Source organism: Corythoichthys intestinalis, chromosome 19 (assembly GCF_030265065.1).
Source record: "Corythoichthys intestinalis isolate RoL2023-P3 chromosome 19, ASM3026506v1, whole genome shotgun sequence".
Classification (NCBI taxonomy): Eukaryota; Metazoa; Chordata; class Actinopteri; order Syngnathiformes; family Syngnathidae; genus Corythoichthys; species Corythoichthys intestinalis.
Genome location: NC_080413.1, coordinates 38478526 through 38500628, shown reverse-complemented (window position 1 = coordinate 38500628; position 22103 = coordinate 38478526). Strand labels below are relative to the sequence as shown.

Here is a 22103-nt window from a genome sequence, read left to right as displayed (position 1 = left end):
TACTAATAGAGGTGGGAATGTCGGGGCACCTAACGATTCAGAGGCTACAATTCATTTATAAATCGATTATGCCCCCCCCCCCCCCAGCTATTAGCTGCTTTTAATGTTTCGTACATTAGTTACAAACATTGTACAAAAATCCTCTCAGGCTTAAATAAACTACTATTTCAGTATCAAGTCAATAAAATACTCAATTCCCCATTCTGTATCAGCAGCTTTAAAGTACATTCAATTAATTCAATGTTGTGAATCAACCACTAGAAATTGTTAAAATTACTCCCGTTATTCCATAATTTCCCTTCTGTCTACTTTCGACAAAAGTTGAAAGTTTAAAAACGGTTTCATCATTTCAAGATAGATACAAGTTAAGATTTTGCCGATTTAGGAGTATTTTACATAAAAAGTTAATTAGGTTCGCTCGGAAGCTTCGCGACAACAGCCTTCCAGAGAAGTCTACTGCTTTAAGATGGCGGCTGTTTGCTAACGGCGCCGAGTCTTTCATTTCGCATCTAGTTCTTTATACATGTGATATCTACCGTAGCATTTTGTGGGTGTAGTTTGTAGCAGCTGTCGCCCGCAGTCATGTATTATTGTTTTTTTTTTTTTAATCAGAGGCATGAGTTGAGCCAGAGCCGTGAGTTGAGCGTGATGTTTACTCTCGGTCCATTCTTCATTGCGTCCTGAAGACCGCGCTGACTGTGTTTTAACCGCTTTACTTGGCATATTTAAATAATCGGAATTTGGATGTTTGTGAATCGTTCTCAAATCTTCCACGGCCGAATCGAGAATAACCTAAGAATCAGAAATTTTGCACGCTTCTAATCTTTATACAATTTATATATATATATGGCGGAAAACACTCAGGTGACTTGAAGTTCCGCTCTGAGATCCCCAATTTGGCCAAATTTAAAAATTGTCCTATATGCATGTGTGATAGATCATTGGAAGCTTAAAATCTCAATTTTCTAGGGAAAGAAAAGTTTTCACCAGGACAGCATTTTCAGTTTTTCTTTTTTTTTCTAAAAACAGTAAAATCCTAACTGGAGGCGAGGGTATGAGAGAGCAGAATTAAAGACGCCATGATTTTAACTAGATGTATCGCAAACTTACCTCTTTTTGATCCCAAAACTCCATGTAGCATGTATCATCGAGTGTCAAGACACAGCTGTGAATGGCCGCAGCCGGAATTTTTGGGGATTTTACCGGTGAAACATGGTAATATAACAAGAGTCGCGATGCAAAAATCGCAGACATTAAGGAGTGGTCGAGATTTTCACTATCATATATTTACCCTTTTAAACGTTTTTTTTTTTTTTTTAATTTTCTTTTTTTGGATCGATTATCATCTAAAATATTGGGGAAAATGCAACAGAAACGAAAATACAATTAAGCGATAGTTATGAGGTAGATATCCGTGACTTATTTACAGACGCAAATTTTTTCATTGTGACATAATTTGTTTAAAAGTTTTTTTTTTTTAAACGAAATGTTAGACATCAATTAATGATTCTAAGCTAAAAATGACAGACATTTTGAATAATAAATTCAATTACGTACCTTCTTTTTATGGCTAAGTTTAAACAAAAGCAGTTGCGCGACATCTGTAAACGGGGGGTTTCCAGGGTAAAAATGACAAATTAAAAATAGTTCAGGGGCTTCATGCGCCCTGAATCTGCTATGGCAGCATATAGGCATATTGCTCTATCAAACAAAACAGTTATTTTGGCTTAAAATACAGCAGATTATTTTAAAGAGGGGTGCAGGAGCAGAAGCTGCTTTTTCAGTCTTGTCTGTTTTCCACCATATACAGTACAGGCTTAAACTTTGGACACACCTTATTCAATGCAACATCACTAGCCACGTTTACATGCTGACTTTTATTCATACCGATTCAAATCATTCCGAATGGAAATTTCAGATCAGCTGTTTACATGTCACTTCATCTATTCCGATCCAGCGTTTACATGTGTCTGCCTTTATTCCGAAAGGACGTTTGACAACTGCCGTCTGACATGCGCAGATTAATCAAAACAAAGCGTCACGTTGCAAAACATGGAGATCGATCGTCAGATCAGCTGCTGTTTTAACTTTTCGAGTGGAAACAAAACTTCAGAATGACACGCGGTTCATTTAAAAAGTTGTGTGGGCTGGTGGAGGGATTCATGGATATAAACTTTCCGCCAGACTCCAATTAGGTGCGCTGTGCTTGGAAGCCATGTTGCAAGTGACGTTACTTACGTCACCAATTGACGTCACCACATCAGTACGGAGCATGTGCAGAAAGAACGCAACCAGACACCATTCCGCTTCCCTGTTTACATGATATAATTTTACTTCTAATCGGTTTGGGAAAAGGAATATTCCACCCCTGTGAAACGGAATGAAATTCCATTCGGTTTGGGCCTGTTCATTCTGAATGAGGTGTTTATATGGAACAGATTTATTCGGTTTAAACATCTAAACCGATTGCAATTGGAATATTTGGCTCCATGTAAACGTGGCTACTGATTCTTGAGAGTCAGGACAAAACATGTCCCACAAAGAGAAGTCTTTTTTAAAGAAAAAACTAAATAAATTTGTGATGATTAACGTACTCACAAAGCTTGATACAAAGGAATTAGGAATCCTGATGTTACGATTTAGGATAGGTAATTTTGTTAGCCTTTTTAAAAGTCTAACCTGGAGTTAGACGACCCATGTTATTCCTCTCGTCCTCAGCAAGATACAGTATCTTAAATAACCTTTCAATACATGGACAGTTGGACACTTTACCTTCCTTTTGATGTTCTCTAGCAAGTCATCTTGTCCATGTTTAAAGTAAGCATGCTGAAACTCCACAGGACCATCTCTCTCTTGCTTGACAATGCCTTGGTCAAGATGCATCACTTTACGGAACCCATCTGAATGAAAAAGAATATTAGGAATTAGAGCTGGGAATCTTTGGGCACCTAACGATTCGATTACGATTACGATTCAGAGGCTCCGATTCGATTATAAAACGATTATTGATGCACCCCCCTCCTTTTAAATTTTTTTTTTTTTTTTTTTAATAAAGTTTTGTACATTAGTTCCAAAATTGTTCAAAAATACTCTCAGGCTAAACCAAACTACTATTTCAGTATCAAGTTAACATATAGCAGTAAACAAATATACAAAAATAACATTAAATTAAAAAAACTCCAGTCCCCATTCTGTATCAGCAGCTTTAAACTACATTCAATCAATTTAATGTTGTGAATCAACCGTTAAAGTTGTTAAAATTGCTCCCGTTATTCCATAATTTCCCTTTTGTCTACTTTTGACATGTGAAAGTTTTAAAACTACTTTAAAGATAGATTCAAGTCAATATTTTACCGATTTAGGAGTATTTTAGATAAAAAGTTAATTAGGTTTGCTTGGAAGGTTCGCTACAACAGCATTGCAGGGAAGTTTACTGCTTTAAGATGGCGGCCGTTTACTAACGCCTGCATCTAGCTTTTTGCAGATGTGCTGCTTCAGCGAGTCTACAGTGCATCTAGTCCTATATAAATGATATCTACCGTAACATTATGTAGCTTAGCTGTACTTGTAGCAGCTTTTCGGCAGCAGTCAGGTATGTTGTTGTGTTTTTTTTATCTCGTGGCATGAGTTGAGCTAGAGCCGTGAGATGAGCGTTGGCATTACCCGAGGGGCCGGTTAATGAGAAGCATGATGTTTAGCTACTCCCGCTCCGTTCTGCCCCGAAGACCGCGCGGCGCGCTGAGTGTGTTGTACTTCCGCTTTACTTGGCATATTTCAATAATCGGAATTTGGATGTTTGTGAATCGTTCTCGAATCTTGCACGGCCGAATCGCGAATAATCTAAGAATCGGAAATTTTGCACACCTCTATTTGGAATGAATTAGGAAAATGTTACTGTTCTGATATTGCGTTACTTTTGGTGGGCACTGCATGCAGTCTACACAATGAAAATATACTTTATATTCTTGCTGTACAGATACTGTACAAGAAGCGATTTCGAAACAAAAAAAACCTTGACACAACAAATGTAAAGGACCAAGAATTAGGTTAAAATAATTTAGTAATAAAATAAATTAAATGTACAAAGGAATCTCATAATTTGTCATTTTGAATTTGACCATCATCTTTTAACAGAGCGGGAGATTGACAGGCGAATCGGTGCAGCGTCTGCAGTAATGCGGACTCTGCACCGGTCCGTAGTGGTGAAGAAGGAGCTGAGCCGAAAGGCAAAGCTCTCGATTTACCAGTCGATCCCTACCCTCACCTATGGTCACGAGCTTTGGGTCGTGACCGAAAGAACAAGATCCCGGATACAAGTGGCCGAAATGAGTTTCCTCCCCAGGGTGTCCGGGCTCTCCCTTAGAGATAGGGTGAGAAGCTCGGTCATCCGGGAGGGACTCTGCGTCGAGCCGCTACTCCTCCACGTAGGGAGGAGGCAGCTGAGGTTGCTCGGGTATCTGGTTCGGATGCCTCCTGGACGCCTCCCTAGATAGTACGCATGTCCCACCGGCGGGAGGCCCCGGGGACGACCCAGGACACGCTGGAGAGACTATGTCTCTCTGCTGACCTGGGAACGCCTTGGGATCCCGCCGGAGGAGCTGGCTGAAGTGGCTGGGAAGAGGAAAGTCTGGGCTTCCCTGTTAAAGCTGCTGCCCCCGCGACCCAACCCCGAAACAAGCGGAAGATAATGGATGGATGGATCTTTCAACAGAAACAAAGCTTCTAAAATTGTACAAAACTTAAAATTTCAACCAATTTTTTCAATGGTATCATGCGAGAGCTCAACATCTTGTGATACTCATTGATGAAATATAACAGGGCAAAAATACTGAGTAATCGTTACTAAGGGTGGGAACTTCTTGGTATCACACGATACGATAGAATTTGCGATGCAAAGCTCACGATAACAATCTCACGAAATGGCGATACAACGGTTATCGATACATTAGTCAGGAAGTCATTCTAGAGTATTCTACAAAACAACTAATAACTATCTTCACCCTTCTGCTGTAAATGTATCACTAGTATACACCCAATCCATTTGAAATGGGAGGGTGCAGCGAATGAACCCCTCCCACTTCTATGTTTGTCAGTGGCAGCCAGTGCCAGGCTGCGAGGTAAATTTGGGCCATTTCAAAACTTGTTGATTTTCAGTCACTTCCTGTTGATTTTCAGGAATGTCAGGGTTACTTCCGGTTTATTTTTGGGCATTTTATGTGTCACTTCCTGTAGATTTTGGGTTACAGAACAGAAAGTGACCCAGGAATGAATAGGAAGTGACTTAAACTCAACAGGAAGTGACCTGTAAACACCCTAAAATGAGCAGAAACAGACCTGAAAAACACCTGAAAATCGGAAAGAGTGACTGTGAATGCTCTGGTTTCCCAGTCTTAATGGATTGGGTGTTGAGCGTCGTCAATGACGATATTGTTATAAGCACACCACAAAGTAAACCTAGTTCTTTTGTCTCATCGTAGCCGAGTCCATTCCAGCGTTCTCACCACTGGTGCTGTAACTTTATCTCACTTTTCGTTTCATATTGGATTTTGCTTTCCCTCAACTCCTCCAGTGACCTTCTCCTCCTTGAGTAGTCTTTTTTCCTAGGTGCTTGGCCGGGTGCTGGGGGTTTCAAAAACATGTCGTCTTCTAGTATAACGTTAGGTGGGTACTGAGATAAAGACAATTAATCAGCAGCAGTAATCAGGTTGCGCGCATTTACGCCCCATGGACAGCAACGGCTGCAGCAAAGACTGTAAGGTTGTCTTTGATCTGGATAGCGTCACGTCAAAACACGGAAGCACTGGGAATTAATGTGATTTTTCTTTTTTTTTTTAAATCGATGCATTATTTCACAGTGGTTGGAACATTTTGAAAGCTGATGGTTTTAAAAGTACGTCCAGGCCACTGAGCCGTTTATATTGTTTTATTGTTATCCGTCCTAGTGTAGAGGTAGCCTTAAATATGTACGCAACATCAAAGGCATGCAAAAATGGACAAAATAGGGCCTTAAAGGGTTGAACTGTCACTTGTTTACATCTCGTCATGATGTCCTGGTGGGTTTAGTTATTTGAAAATAATGTACTGTTCTTGCTGTGTATGTATAATCATAAAAAGAAGTGCTCCGTTTGTTGGTTTGGTAGCACTAGACCGAACTAATCCTTTCAGTTGCAGGTCATCATTGTAAATTTGAAGCTGCTGATATTTTAAAATTACCTTTCATAATCCACGTGCTTAAAAAAAGTATATTGGCTTACAAAATCTGCTTTAGAGATCTGATTTTTTTTTTTTTAGATGTCTGTGTCTGCATTTGAAAATCCCATATCCGTCGACCTCTAATCTTAACATCTTATCCATGCAGTAGCAATCAATAACACTGATATAAAATGTCTTACACATATTGAGCTGCCTGATGAAACTAGCCATGTTGTTGTGCTTGAAGAACTTTGGGAGCATCTCCTTGGCAAACCGCTGCTCATCCAGCACCAGGAAGCTATTGCCCTCCTTAAAGACAACCCACACCATTAAGATTCGTTATTAGAAGCTAGATATATGTTTATACGTTGTTGTGTCTAAATCTAAATCAGAAATCACTGTTGAATGAGCTTAATAGCTAAGCTTAGATACAATATGGTCCTGGTTAGCTATACCGTCGAACAGTCGTGTTCAGATTAAGCAAGTCATTAATCACAAAAACATCATATTTAACTATGTTTACATTGACAACTACTGGTTAACATTCAAATGAAGGTAGTACGACGATCTGTCCGCTACGTTGTCGCGAGGTTTATCGGTTTCATTGGCCACAACAAGCAGGCTAACTACACGCAGTAGCAGCATGCTTACCTGACTCCAGCAAATAAGTTCATTGGTGTCCGCATCCTCGACCAGCGTCCACAGCTTGGTGAGGAAAGCCGGGACATTCGAGTTGTGTCTCATCACGAAAAGTGAACGACTTTCGCCTAGTATTTTCGATTTTCGTTCTTTCTCGAATGCGTATCGGGGTTGGGGGTGCGAACTGCGAATGTTTACCGTTTTGAGGACGAACCTCATACAACTTCCGTTTCAGATGCTTTGCGGCTGATTGGTCAAAATGAGTTTTACGTAACGACCCTCACGTGGGATACCACGCATGCCGAAAAAGTACGAGATGACGATGTGTTTTATTAGATTTGATTTTTACTTTAACGACAGCTGTTCGGTTACTTTAAAATGTCCTGTTTATTGAGTTATTTGTGTGCATTCATGCCTGTTTAATTTCGAATTATTTTTCGCTTTCACTTCCTGTTATCTATTTGGGACAATTTTCCCTCATTTTAGAATTAATGTGTATGCGTTTCCTCAGTTGCTAAGCGACACTGGCTATTTACATGCGACATTGTTATATAAAAATATTTAAATATAAAAAGAAATTTTTTTGGGGGGTAATTTTTTTTACTAGCATTTTAACAACGTGTACTGCCTGAAAGACTTAAATCAGGTCAAATTCTATAGCATGTTATCGACAAGCTCAAGCGGGTAGTTTGACTTCCGCGGAAAAGTGTTCGTTGAGGCTATGCTAACCTGTTTCTAATTTTACTTTTAATTAAAAACGTTTGTTCTATTATCAGGTGCGCTGTTAGTATTTGGACCTTAACTCGATTACAATCTAAAAAGGATGCTGTTTGAACTCTTTAAGACAAAGGTGAGATTTTGGGGGGTTTGGATTCACACAAAGCGGAATCGACCGCACTGCAGTGGCGTAAAATCGGTATATGAGCGTATCATATCAAATTCATGTTAAGACTAAATATTGCTGTTTAGAATAGTTTTCATTCTAACGTGTGAGATTCGTGTGCTAACAGTTTATTAGCATCTGGTTAACTAATGATTAGTCACTTAGAAATACATTTATAAGTAATCTTTTTCACACATTTTTGCTTGAATCCTACTAGGCTCACTGACACAATGATGCCACTATTTATTTCAATAAAAAATTCCAAACAGAAAAAAAAGTTATGGGGGGGAAAAGTGCACTAATAATTGGCTCATTGACACGATGATAAACCCCTTTTTGTGATCCAAATTTGGATGAATTATAGTGGACTCTGAATGTTGTAATATAAGCCGTCGACCTCTCGCCGATCAAAATTCACAAATAGGTCCACATTTTTTTGTGTCAAATCTTCTTTGTCATTAATATTGTGTACCTGTTCAATAATAGCATATTACTTAACCTGTTAATTTACAATGACCGACTTTTGACCAATAAAATGACCTTTAAAAAATAAATAAATAATACACATTTTACCTCTGAAAACAAAAAGGAACATGTCGATTTCCTGCTTAAAATATATTTTATATAGTTAGAAACAAATCTAAATAAAGTTAAAATGTGAAAGAAATATGTTAAGTGCCATTCAAGTGCAATTTCATACCATTTAGCTATATTATAGCAGTCAGTAGAATAGAATGGATTTCAAAATCATATGCCTATTAGTCAATATGGCTAGGCCTGGCACTATAAAAGCATCATTATAACTTCATATTTCCTAAACAAGTAATATCAAACATAAACAACAACCTAGCCGGTAAAATCACATCAATATATAGTTTTACATCATCCATTATCACTTTGATAAGTCCCCATTATTCAAATCATTAATAAGTGACCCATAGACTTCATAATGATATTGACGGGACACAGGGCGCGGGGCAGATTAATAGGGGGCCTTCATTGTTGGCGTGGCTGTCAAAGCTGATCGAACGGAATCACAGACAAAGAGCTTTTTCATTGAAAATTCTTGTGAATAAATGCTTAAATTCCTGAATTCTTTATAAGCATGGACGTAAAACAGTCTCGATTCTTGGTTAAAAGAAAAAAAATGTGCAGTTAGCACTTATTTTGCATATATATGTTGATGTACAATTCATTCATTCAGTCATTTATTTATTTGTTTATTTATTTATTTAATAGGGACAGTGCACATTGATGAACATCTAAAACGATGTAAATATGCCAGATTGTAGCAAGTATATGCTAATTTACATCTGTAGTCCCTAAACAAGTGACACAAAGATACAAAAAGAAAAGAAATAACAAAAGATTACAATAAAACAACACAATACAATACGTTACTAAGAACTTAAAAGCCAGTGATTGCAAGACTGATTTGCTTTCAACCACTGCTTGAGCTGAGTTTTGAAAGTTCGTATTGTGGGACATTGCCTGATGGCGAGTGGTAAACTGTTCCAGATTTTACTGGCCATTACAGAGAGAGAATTGTGACCGAAGGCTGTTTTTCTGATTGGAACTTTACAGTCCCCTCTAGGGGAAGCCCTGGTCCCGAGACCTCTGTGAGCCCTTTTTTTTTTAGAAAGTCCGACATGGGAGGTGGGGCAAATCCATGTAACACCTTGTACATTACACAGGCAGTTTTAAAATTTTTAAAATTCTCAATGCTCAATAAGCAGTACTTTTTTAAAATGTTACACACATGGAATGACATTGGTTTTCTGGCAAAAACCTTTAACGATTTCTTGTAGAGTGACTCTATGTTACTGCATGTATTTACACCTGCCAGTTGCCAATAAGTAATGCAGTATTCAATGTGTGATAAAATCATTGAGTGTAGAAACATTCTAGCAGCCCCAAGTGTTATAAAAGATCTTATCTGTTTAAAATTATTCAGGTTGAATTTTATAGTGTTACAAATTCGTTTAATATGACTTTTAAAAGAGAGTGTCTCCAAGTTACTTGAATTCGGAGACAATTTGTAGTTCCTGTCCTCCCAAAAATACGCCTGAATGTTTGATGTCCAAAGGTTTCTTTGTAAACATCATACAAACAGTTTTACTTGTGTTTAGTAGAAGGTAAGATTTGTTGAGCCAGTCATTTACAGGAATCATAGCCGATGTGAGAGCAGAAGCTGCGTCTTGAGTATTTTTTGCACTGGGGAAGATGACGGCGTCATCAGCATACATTTGAGATTCAACATTTACACATGAATTGCTAGTCTGTTAGTCAATGTGGCGGCTGCCTTATGTAAACAGAGCTTTTCCATTGAAAATTCTTGTGAATAAATGCTTAAATCCCTGAATTCTTTATAGATATCGACGTAAAACAGTCTCGATTCTTGTTTAAAAAAAAAAAAAAAAAAAAAAAGTGCAGTTAGCATTTATTTTACATAAATATATTGAAGTACAATGCTAGTCTGTTAGTCAATGTGGCGGCCGCCTTGTGTAAACAGAGCTTTTACGAAGAAAATTCTTGTGAATAAATGCTTAAATCCCTGAATTCTCTTTAGATATGGATGTAAAACAGTTTTGATTCTTGGTTGAAAAAAAGAAAGAAAAAGAAAGTGCATTCAGCATTTATTTTACGTAAATATGTCAAAGTACGATGTTAGTCTGTCAGTCACTGTGGCGGCTGCCATATGTAAACAGAGCTTTTCTGGTGAAAATTCTTGTGAATAAATGCATAAATCCCTGAATTCTTTATAGATATGGACATAAAACTGTCTCGATTCTTGGTTAAAAGCATAAAAACCATGCAGTTAGCATTTAGTTTATGTAAATATGTCGAAGATTGATGCTAGTCTGTTAGACAATGTGGCGGCAGCCTTACAACAAACAGCTTTTTACGTTGAAAATTCTTGTGAAAAGACGAAAAATATAATAAATACTAGAGGTGTGCATCAGCACTGTCCTCACGATTCGATTCGATTACGATTCGGAGGGCCACGATTTGATTCGATTCAGAGGGACACGATTCGATTTGGTTCGATTCAGCAATGCATCGGGATGCATTAAAGCCTGGGATGCATTAAAATTCTAAAGCAAAGCATATTTTTCGTGAATCATGAGGCAACACAAGCGGTCAGACATTAAACAACTTTTTATTGGCTCTTGTGTCACTCCTGGTTGAAGTCAAATGAAAATAGTATACTTTCAGATATAATATATTTAAAAAAAAAAAACAACAACAAAAAACATCACAGCATTTAATCTGTGCTTTGAATGAGACCAGGGCTTTCTCTTTTTTTTTTTTTTTTTTTTTTTTTTTACACACAGTAGCACTCCCTCTTTCTCCGCTTCAGCCATTGTGATGTTATGTCGTATCGCTCTGCTCTCTCGATTGCAACTGCGCATGTCTGTGACGTTACTCCGGTGAGGAAGTGGATTTGGGTTCCTCGTCCCCCCTGCATTGCTTTGAATGTAAAGTAGCTTCCTCTACAGGTAAACATGAGAATAATAATACAAATGGGGAAACCAAATCCGTTGCATCACCGGAATTGCGCAGGGAAGATTTTTGAACGTACTTATATTAGAGCCTAGTTCGGGGCTAAAAAATCCAGCCCGACCCGACTCGGCCCGCGCGTATTAAAGCCCGACCCGGCCCGAGCAATTAACTTACCTTGCAGGCCCGAGCCCGAAAAAATCGAAATTTCATTTTTTATTTGTATGCTCGGAAATTCGGGGATGCGATGCGTGGTTGTGTTTTTGTGACGATGCCATGTGCATAATGATAACAAATTAAAGCCCGTCTTTTGTAACAAATTCTCCCTGTTAAACAAGACTGTAAGATGCATATTCAATAAACATTTATATCTTGTATATTTTTGTGTCTGTTCTATCAGGTGGATAGTTCATGCGTCATTTCCTTGGCAAAATGCAATAGACATTTATTTTAATTTCTTCGAGTTGGCAGAAAAAAACGCAAGTTTTCTTAATGTTTAAATAGTCTACCTATTTTTCTGATCATTGCAAATGCATTTACACAAGAAATAACGCTGGAAAGGTTTATTAAATATATTTCTGTCACTACGTGCCTCTATGACAATGAGAGGAACAGCAGCATATACAAAAATAAACTAAAATACTTTTAAACAACATTCTTTATTTTAATGACTCGCATTAGAACACACAAAAGAACAACCTGCCTTAAGGAGCACTGAAACAAAATAAATAATAACATTTAAAGGAACACCACGATGTCCTGGTTAGCACGAAGAGGTACAGCCCTCGAAACAAATGATAATAACGATGTTTGACTAATATCATCTTTTAGGCCAGTAGAGTTTTTAAAATGCCTGCTCAGCGTCAAGGTGCCAGTCTTTCTGCTCTAGTACGAGAGCAAAGCGCCACATTTGTTGCATTCCGCAAGGCTGACACGGTTTTCTGTAGCATCTTCCACTATCGATTTAAATCCTTTCCACACACCACTTGTGGATTCTTGCCTTTTCAATCCCCCCGTCTTTAGTTTGCTTTTCACCTCTTGCTGCTCTATATCGAAATTCGAAAAGGAAATACGAGGATGCAGTTGCAGACTCGCGGAGAGGCCAAAGTGCGAGGGGAAGATTAAAAGGAGGGCGGGGCCACGGCGTTCATGTGCACAAACAATGCACTGGCTCGCTGCGGCTCATGTTTGGGATTACCAAAGCGCCCTCTCTCTGTTTTATCCAATGTATTTATTTTTATAACTAATGTTATTTAGTTTAAAGTGCTTGTGACACGAAAAAGCATGTTTATTTCATAATACACGCGGTATTTTATGCTCCTGAATGACATGGACCGCTTGGATGTGTGTGGAAGCGATTGCTATATTTATTTAGTTTTTTGAATCCCGCGCCAGGAAAATGAGTGACTTCCGGCTTCGGTCTCGCATTGAGGAGGAGGGCGCTGTGACGTGTACGGTAGAAGACGTCCTCTTCACGCTACAGTGTACTGTTGTGTATGAGGACGAAGGATTCAGCTGATTTTGCGGATTAATACTTTTATTTTTTGCATCACGCCAGCCAAACGGCTGCAGAAAAATCATTCTCTATGCGGGAGAGGCGTATGCGCCTTTTTGGAGTTTCAAAAGGTTCCCATTCACCGTGGATATTTACTGTGGGACCATTGGATTTACAAGGAAGTGAGTAAACATCTTGTTTTTTATTATGTCAAATACGAACACAGTGATTACAAAGTAAACACTATAAAATTCCTTTAAATAAAGGACTACTTACGTTTGATCATTGATAGGCATGTAAAAAGCTATCCTCACGCTCATTAGCAGTTAGCTGTTAGCACGTTAGCTACACAACAATTCCAGCCACCCTCCTCCAGGGAACGAACTGTAAATTGCTCTCCGCCGGGCGGTTTGCCGATCCGCAAAGAAACTCGACAACCGGGTCGTCATGTCAAATAATCCAGGCTAGTTATGTGTGATTTTCCACTTCGAAGACTTTGAAACATCCCTCGGTTCGGGTTAGCATGTCAGCTAGCTGTCACTCCTTCTGGTCTGTTTACATTCTCCGAAGCCGGGGAAGGGAAATGACATATGTCCGATTTAGGTGTCATAAAATATCGTTCGGCAGGTGTGACAGTAAAGGTAAAGTCGACTGTTTTGACCATTATGGAGTAATTTTGCCATGTCGTCTTGAATAAATGGATTTTTATTATTTTATATTCCATTTAGCACAAGTTATTTGTCATGACCATGCCATTTATTTAGCAATTGGGGAAAGTACTTGGGTAAAAAGAAAATCCTGTAAAAATATTGAAGTAAAGAGACAGAAACAATGACATTTTGCCGCTCTCTTCGTCGCGTTTTCCTCATTGTGAATAGTTCCCCCTCGACGGGCTGACTGGTCCATCTCAAGCCATTTATATAGCTATTGGGGAAAAATACTTGGATAAAAAGAATATCCTGTAAAAATATTGAAGTAAAGAGACAGAAACAATGACATTTTGCCGCTCTCTTCGTCGCGTTTTCCTCATTGTGAATAGTTCCCCCTCGACGGGCTGACTGGTCCTTCTCAAGCCATTTATATAGCTATTGGGGAAAATACTTGGATAAAAAGAATATCCTGTAAAAATATTGGGAGTAGAGAGACTGAAACAATGCCATTTTGCAGCTCAATGGGCTGAATAGTAAAACCGATGAGCCTAGTCTACCGCTGACGTCATCCACCTGTTGGGGACGCTAAAGCCCTATAATTGTAGGCGTGGCTAACCGGCAGATTAAAAGACTACTTTCTCGTCATCTGCGCTTTGCTAAATTGTTGTATATAGTCGAATCGTCTCAAAATATGATTCTAATTCACATAATAATGCCATTTAAGACTTTTTTTCTGGTGTCGTATGCTCTTTAATATCCTTATATCGTTTTAGTATACAAATATATACTGTATTTATTAAAAAAAAAAAAAAAAAAAAAGCGAGCAAGAAGTCCGGCCCGACCCGAACGTAAATCATTGACATTTTGGTAAATTCGGGTCGGGTTGGGTCGGGTTCGGGCTCAAGATCTAGGCTATTAGTCTTATATATTTTAAAATGCGCTGAATCGATTCGGCTTGTTGCCTGCATCGAATCGTATCGTCCATGCCCCGCATCGGGATGCATCGCCGCATCGATTATTGTTGACACCAGTAATAATTACCTTGAATCCTCGAACAAATCACTCCTGAGACAATCCTTCCTGTTTGTTCGCGGCACAGCTTTCATACTTTTTCAACATAAATCCGGCGTTGGATAGCTGCATGTGTCGCTGCGACCGACTGCGAATAACTGAAGCGGATTGTGGGATGGCCCCCTACTTGAAGGTGTGGCGCACTGAAGGTTGAATCTGACACGTCATTATCATTATGAAGTCAATGAAGTGACCTTAACTAATGTTATTGAAATTAGCTTTGGTGCATCCGCCATGTAGTCAGCTTCAAAACAAGACCCTGAGATTGAATTTGGAGTAAACAGTATTCTGCTTCGATAGTTTCAAGGCTTGCCTCAAAAAGGCACGCGGGGCTGGAATCACAAAAAGGTGACAAATCCTGGGATACCATTTTTGTAGCTAGGGGGCGCGTTTTTGCTAGTACCTACCATAATTTTTAATTCATTCATTCATGTATTTTTCTCTCAAGGTGGATCGTTATTCATCATGGCTATAAATGCAGAAGAGGAGGTTCTGATTAGCCAGATGTTTGAAGCCTATATCACAGAGTATCATCATGGTGACATTATCAAGCTCATTGCAGCCTACAGTGATGACAGTCACCAACCTGTTGTTATCAATGCGATGACATTGTTCGAAGCCAATATGGAGGTAATCATACCCGAAATGAAATATTGATTATATTATTATACAAATTCTGTACGGCATACTCAATAGATAACACTCTGTTCTGTTTAGCAGTTTTAAATATTTTCTACTCTAAGTCATTTACTGCCAGTGATGCCTATCACATGAATTGAAGACTGTTAGGTCTAAACTTAATACTTGAACTAAGAAAACAACAAAGACCTAGGAAGGGACGGGAGAAAGATCAGACCAGGAACGGAGGAGATTTACTGACTGCCGTCAGGAGAAAAAGGTTGATGGGAGCTCGTGGCTCTCAACAAGCTTATCTGACTTTCACCCTGAGGAGCTCAGCTTTTATTGACAAGTGAGAAAGTTTCAACATACATGTGTGAGTTTCACATCTTGAGAAATAGCTGTTATCTTGAGAAAAGAATGCGGGCAAGTATTTGTCTTGTCTCATTGTGTTGAAACTTTATGGTCAGCAATAGAAACCTAAAACAGGAAATCTACCCCTCTGGGTCAAGCTGGGCATCTGTCCTTCAGTTGAATGCGACCTTCCGCGACACATTCTTTCTTTTGTAAGGCCTTAAGACTGTTAAATAAGACTGTAGCTATAACTATTAGTTTTAAACACACATTATTAACCTTAGCATGCAAAAGTATTAGAGCACATCTTACATGACAATTCATCCCTATCATGATGTAAGATTACGTGTAACAGAGTATTAAAAGTGAAAAATTGTAAATATTGACACGAACTAGAGCTGGGCGGTTTACTGAAACTTTACCGATACCGGGGATGGTTTACGATAATCGATATAATTTTGACCATGTCTGTAAATTTTTAATGTAAAGAAAAAAAGTCTTTTCAGCCCGCACTGACTATGTGTTGTTTGGCTATGCTCATTCCCCTTTTTAAGAAAGTAGTCTGGAACTTCTGGAAGTCTCTGGGAACACGTAGCAGGCAGCACAGTTCCGTCGTATTCTGTGCAAAGCGTCAGCCAATTTCAATACGCGCGAATTGTGCCCATGAAAAATAATAAAAATTGGACATTTTCATGAATTTGTAACATCCGCCGGACGCCCTGGAGTACGTAGTATGTGGCTAGCAGGTAGGATGCTAGCTCGGGCTGCAGCTCTTGATTATTTAAGTCATCGAGTTATCTATCAGTTAGTTTGAATACTCGGGTAATCTCACTCAAATAGCTGCACAACGTAGAGGATTCCAAAAACAAGGGCGGCAGACAAATGAAAAAAAACAAGGTAGAGATGCAACAAGCAACGAAGGGATCGAGAGCACAAAATGTCAAATGGCATCAAGTCAGTATCTCGGCAATATGCCTAGGATCGGTTTAAATAAACTGCTGATGAGCTGGAATTGGATGCAGGTACGAGGTCAGAAACTCATCCCACAGCTCTGGAACAAAACAATTTGACCAGCAGGGGAATGTGACAATATCATGCCAGTTGTCAGACTAGCTTTGCTAGTATAGAGCATAGCTATTCTCCAAGTAGCCCCAATTGTGTCATCACCCCCAGCGTGCATTGCACGCATAAAACATGGTGCCCTCCGTAGGTCAAAATGTAGTAAAAATCTTTTTAAATCAATTGCAACATTTTCTGTGTTTCTAATAACATTTTTGTACAAGAGAACAATTGTGGGATATTAGGACCTACAAGTCTTAATGTCCCTGAGCTGATCATGTGATTGTAAATCAGGCCCTATCACATAATTTTTAGAAGACTGGAATTGGGTGGAAAAGATTGAGTTTTTAGGATTTTTTTAAGGGCAACAAAGATAAAGACATCGTTAAAAGAAAAAAAATATGTTCCGTAATTAATCAATAAATTACTGCAGTGTCTGATTGGTACTCTGTATCGACAGGTCCTCAAAATCCGGAGACTCTGACGAAGAGCGTAGATTTTGTCATAACATCGGTAGGGACGATATTACATTATAACCTGCATGTACACTTTTTGCTGGGGACGGGACCAAACAGATTGGGGGAACGGGGGTCAGAGTTACATTTCTTACGAATATGAACCTAATTAATTGATAGGCTGAATCAGTACTTCTCAAATAGTGGGGTGGGCCCCACCAGGGGGGCCCAGAGAGATGCCGGGGGTGGCGCATGGGACCTTGGGGAACATACTTTTCTGTCGTACTGCAATAAAGTGTAATTGCACATCCACTCTGTGGGTGGCAGTGCCGCTCTCATTTTCAGCATGTGCTTAGTATTTTTGAGCCAAGCACACAGCAAAGAGCACTGGAGATATGAAAAGCTTAGACAAGGAAATATGAAGAAGCGTTTGTAGCATTTAGCTTTTGGCTTTGCCTTTTGGTACAGTGGGAGACGAGGAAAGGCCAGTCCGTCTACTTTGTCTAAAAATGTTTGCAACGGACAGCAGGAATTATTTTTTTCAGCGAGGGCCAAATATTGCCAACATTCCTCCCGCTTTGTCAGTGTTACATCAGTAAACCAGTGAGCACTTTCAGCATCATATAAGGTGGCATACCAAGTCTCTCAGTGCAAAATAACCCCACACCATAGCAAAGGAGCTGATACTGCCTGCAGCAAAAATAAAAACTGTCCCTCTGTCCAATGCCACGACATTTTTGTTCAATTCATTTTTGTTTTTTCGGTCTAATTGTCTGACATATAGTCCTCATGAGTTAATGTTATTAATCAATTTGAATGTATTATTATTTATTGATTTTATTAAATTTTATAATTCAGTATCAAACGGTCAAAAAATGTATCTTGAGTGTATTTTTACAGAATGGATGTTTTTTTTCTTACACTTTATTGTAAGTTGATCTATAGTATGTTTTTCTTTAATATTAAAAAGAACACAATGTTATGCAGAGTTGTACTCATAATAATACCATTTTTATATACGAATGATACTACAGTATTTTTACAGTGGTGGCAGAGAGTTGGGTGGGCGCGGAACATTTACGTCTTCCTGGCGCAGGCGTAACAGAAAATAATTGAGAAGCACTGGCCTAAATGATTAAGGCAAAATAAATATGTATTGACTTATACTAACTTTCATGAGTATTGTTTCAGGTGATACACCGTTCAAATCAAACCTTTGTTTTCAAAAACTACTAAAGACAAATTCTGAAAACTCCCAGAACAAATGTCTGAATTTTATTAGCAAATTTCAATTTCAATATTTGAACATAAATTATACTAGCATACACAGTAAATACAAACTTGTTCATAATCTCCCTAACTATCCTGGAATGCAAAAAAATAAACATTTGTCTTAAGACCACTCAACATTGTCTGTCTGAATGAATAAATTAAATATAACTTAAAAAACTTCTTAATCAGGCTATAAAAATAAATAAAAATGGAGCCTTCCTTCTCGTTAAACACTACCGCTTTTGTCAACAAGCACAGCTAAACCCAACAAAAAAAAGATAACTTTTTACCTTGACTATGAGTACCCGAAAAAAGGGCTGGAAATAAAAATATTTTTGAAAAAATCCTGTAGAAAAAAAATATAAATACATTTTAAATAAATGAAAGTCATCATCCAATCAAACGTGCGTTTGAGGGGAAGAATGGACTGGCACATTCAGCTAGTGAGAAGGGGTAGATGTAAGTCTGAACACAATGAAAGGATCATTTGTATCCTTACAACATATGGGAAGACAATCTAAATTACCGACAGTGCCTTGCAAAAGTATTCGCCCCCCTTGAACCTTGCAACCTTTCGCCACATTTCAGGCTTCAAACATAAAGATATAAAATTTTAATTTTTTTGTCAAGAATCAACAACAAGTGGGACACAATCGTGAAGTGGAACAAAATTTATTGGATAATTTAAACTTTTTTAACAAATAAAAAACTGAAAAGTGGGGCGTGCAATATTATTCGGCCCCTTGCGTTAATACTTTGTAGCGCCACCTTTTGCTCCAATTACAGCTGCAAGTCGCTTGGGGTATGTTTCTATCAGTTTTGCACATCGAGAGACTGACATTCTTGCCCATTCTTCCTTGCAAAACAGCTCGAGCTCAGTGAGGTTGGATGGAGAGTGTTTGTGAACAGCAGTCTTCAGCTCTTTCCACAGATTCACGATTGGATTCAGGTCTGGACTTTGACTTGGCCATTCTAACACCTGGATACGTTTATTTTTGAACCATTCCATTGTAGATTTGGCTTTATGTTTTGGATCATTGTCCTGTTGGAAGATAAATCTCCGTCCCAGTCTCAGGTCTTGTGCAGATACCAACAGGTTTTCTTCCAGAATGTTCCTGTATTTGGCTGCATCCATCTTCCCGTCAATTTTAACCATCTTCCCTGTCCCTGCTGAAGAAAAGCAGGCCCAAACCATGTTTGACAGTGGGGATGGTGTGTTCAGGGTGATGAGCTGTGTTGCTTTTACGCCAAACATATCGTTTTGCATTGTGGCCAAAAAGTTCAATTTTGGTTTCATCTGACCAAAGCACCTTCTTCCACATGTTTGGTGTGTCTCCCAGGTGGCTTGTGGCAAACTTTAAACGAGACTTTTTATGGATATCTTTGAGAAATGGCTTTCTTCTTGCCACTCTTCCATAAAGGCCAGATTTGTGCAGTGTACGACTGATTGTTGTCCTATGGACAGACTCTCCCACCTCAGCTGTAGATCTCTGCAGTTCATCCAGAGTGATCATGGGCCTCTTGGCTGCATCTCTGATCAGTTTTCTCCTTGTTTGAGAAGAAAGTTTGGAAGGACGGCCGGGTCTTGGTAGATTTGCAATGGTCTGATGCTCCTTCCATTTCAATATGATGGCTTGCACAGTGCTCCTTGAGATGTTTAAAGCTTGGGAAATCTTTTTGTATCCAAATCCGGCTTTAAACTTCTCCACAACAGTATCTCGGACCTGCCTGGTGTGTTCCTTGGTTTTCATAATGCTCTCTGCACTTTAAACAGAACCCTGAGACTATCACAGAGCAGGTGCATTTATACGGAGACTTGATTACACACAGGTGGATTCTATTTATCATCATCGGTCATTTAGGACAACATTGGATCATTCAGAGATCCTCACTGAACTTCTGGAGTGAGTTTGCTGCACTGAAAGTAAAGGGGCCGAATCATATTGCACACCCCACTTTTCAGTTTTTTATTTGTTAAAAAAGTTTAAATTATCCAATAAATGTTGTTCCACTTCACGATTGTGTCCCACTTGTTGTTGATTCTTGACAAAAAAATTAAATTTCATATCTTTATGTTTGAAGCCTGAAATGTGGCGAAAGGTTGCAAGATTCAAGGGGGCCGAATACTTTTGCAAGGTACTGTATATAATTGAACTCAATATATACAGTAATGCAAATAAGGTTGCTTCAAAATTGGTGGAGGACAATTTGAGCATCCTGAAAAGTTGCTAGTGTTATGTCCCTATCCAAACCTTCGCCCTTGACTCGGACTCGAACCTGGGCAAAAATATGGCATCTGGACAACCCTGGTTCCAGTTGCCTGGCATGGCCAGACTGTTCTCCCTGTATTTTGCAAACACTGAGAGAAAAGTCTGGGAACCAGCCCATTAACGGCCTCTCGAGCAAGTACAAAATCAATCGACAAATCAGAGTCGTTTATTTGCGTGACGCGTTCTTAACGAGCAACGTCACTCTTGCGCGTCGGAAGTCGTCTCCACAACAACACAGATGGTGAACAGGAGAGCCGAGAATATGTTCCAATTCGCAGTAAAATCAGTTTTAAATGACCAAAAACACATCGACACGGGTTCATTGACAACAGTCTGTCTCGCGCTAGCCATGTTGAATAAACTCCGCTCTCCTCGTATGTTTACTTCCGCGCGCAAGTCCCTCGTCCTGCCCTTGTCGTTTTACTAACGTCACGTCTGCGCGTCGCTGATTGGTCCACTCCACTGTCTGTTTGCTTGGGCTTGCGCCGCCCTGGAAATTGTATCCGCTGAATGCTGGCCAGACTCAATAGCTGGAACAGCGGTGAGTCTGGTGTACCAGGCAATGGTTCCATCAGTTTTGGATTTTGCTGTATTGGTATCGCCCATTTCAGTTAAAATGAAAATGTATGTACTTAGGCAAATGTACAGCACTCAGTGTGAAAAACACGATGCGTTCATATGTCAGCAGAAATGTCTTTCAGTTTAAGGACACTCAAACAAAGGCATCTGTGACAATACATGGAAACATTGCAAAAAGCACAATTGATTGACAAAAAAGAATTTATATAGGCTACACTTAATGTTATGCATTTGTTTGATTTTGTCCACAGATTGGCGATTATTTTAATGCCTATCCCAGTGACGTCCTGACAATATTTGACAAAGTTTTGCAAAAAACAGCCCGAGAGTTGTCAAAAAATGCTACTGTTAAGCATTTGGATGGACTACGCCCAACAGAGCAAAGAGTGAAAAACACCCTACATGCACGTATCACAGGTGATGCATACTATCCTCATTAAAATATAAAAACCTATAAATGTTTAGGTGGTTTTAGTTAAAGCAGACACTGTTTTTTCATCTTTGTGATTTCATTTCTGTAGATTTTTCTAGTTAGAATTTGGTGATTTTTGTGTATTTCTGTGGCCTAATGTGGTCATCTAATAGGTTATAGTACAGGATTATAAAAACAGTTCACATAGATGACGTTGTGCTGAGGAAAAATTATATAACATTGTTTAAAAAAAATCAGACATTGTAAGCAGTTCCTCACAATTTTACTCACTGTTTGAGTATTCTTTGACGCCAAATACTTTTTTTTACTTTTAGTTAAGTAAATTATTTGGATAACTACTTCACTTTTACTTGAGTAATATTATTTTGAAGTAATGCTACTTTACAATCATTACGTTTTAAGTATTAAGTTTTGGCTACTCTACCCACCTTTGATCATCTTTCTTGTGTCCAGGACTACCAGTCTGTCCAGAACTCACCAGGGACACAATTCCCCGGTCTAGAGATGTTGGGCATTTCTTGTCTGTCACTGGGACCGTCATACGCACCAGTATTGCCAAGGTAATAATAATGCAGTTTGTTACTGTAAACAAATTGTATACAGTGGTACCACTACTTACGAAATGAATGGGT

The 22103-nt window shown here is 38.9% G+C and overlaps 2 protein-coding genes across 3 annotated transcripts in view; one reads left to right on the top strand and one right to left on the bottom strand.

Annotated features, from left to right (window-relative positions):
- The window catches only part of hsf2 (heat shock transcription factor 2), a 39919-nt gene extending 32879 nt beyond the window's left edge, over positions 1–7040 (bottom strand). The window contains exons 1-3 of the mRNA XM_057823292.1: positions 6844–7040; positions 6393–6501; positions 2773–2900 (exon numbers count right to left, since the gene is read on the bottom strand). Coding sequence (XP_057679275.1) covers positions 2773–2900; positions 6393–6501; positions 6844–6936 — 330 coding nt within the window. The 5' untranslated portion in view covers positions 6937–7040. The remainder of the gene's footprint in view (positions 1–2772; positions 2901–6392; positions 6502–6843) is intronic.
- Positions 7041–7523: 483 nt separating this feature from the next.
- The window catches only part of mcm9 (minichromosome maintenance 9 homologous recombination repair factor), a 29565-nt gene continuing 14985 nt past the window's right edge, over positions 7524–22103 (top strand). Inside the window, exons 1-4 of one of the 2 annotated variants that reach the window (XM_057821995.1) lie at positions 7534–7681; positions 14880–15061; positions 21290–21455; positions 21925–22031. In XM_057821995.1, the coding sequence (XP_057677978.1) occupies positions 14897–15061; positions 21290–21455; positions 21925–22031 (438 nt within the window). In that variant the 5' untranslated portion in view covers positions 7534–7681; positions 14880–14896. Of the gene's footprint in view, positions 7682–14879; positions 15062–21289; positions 21456–21924; positions 22032–22103 lie in introns of both variants that reach the window. The other variant, XM_057821997.1, reaches the window with a different exon arrangement.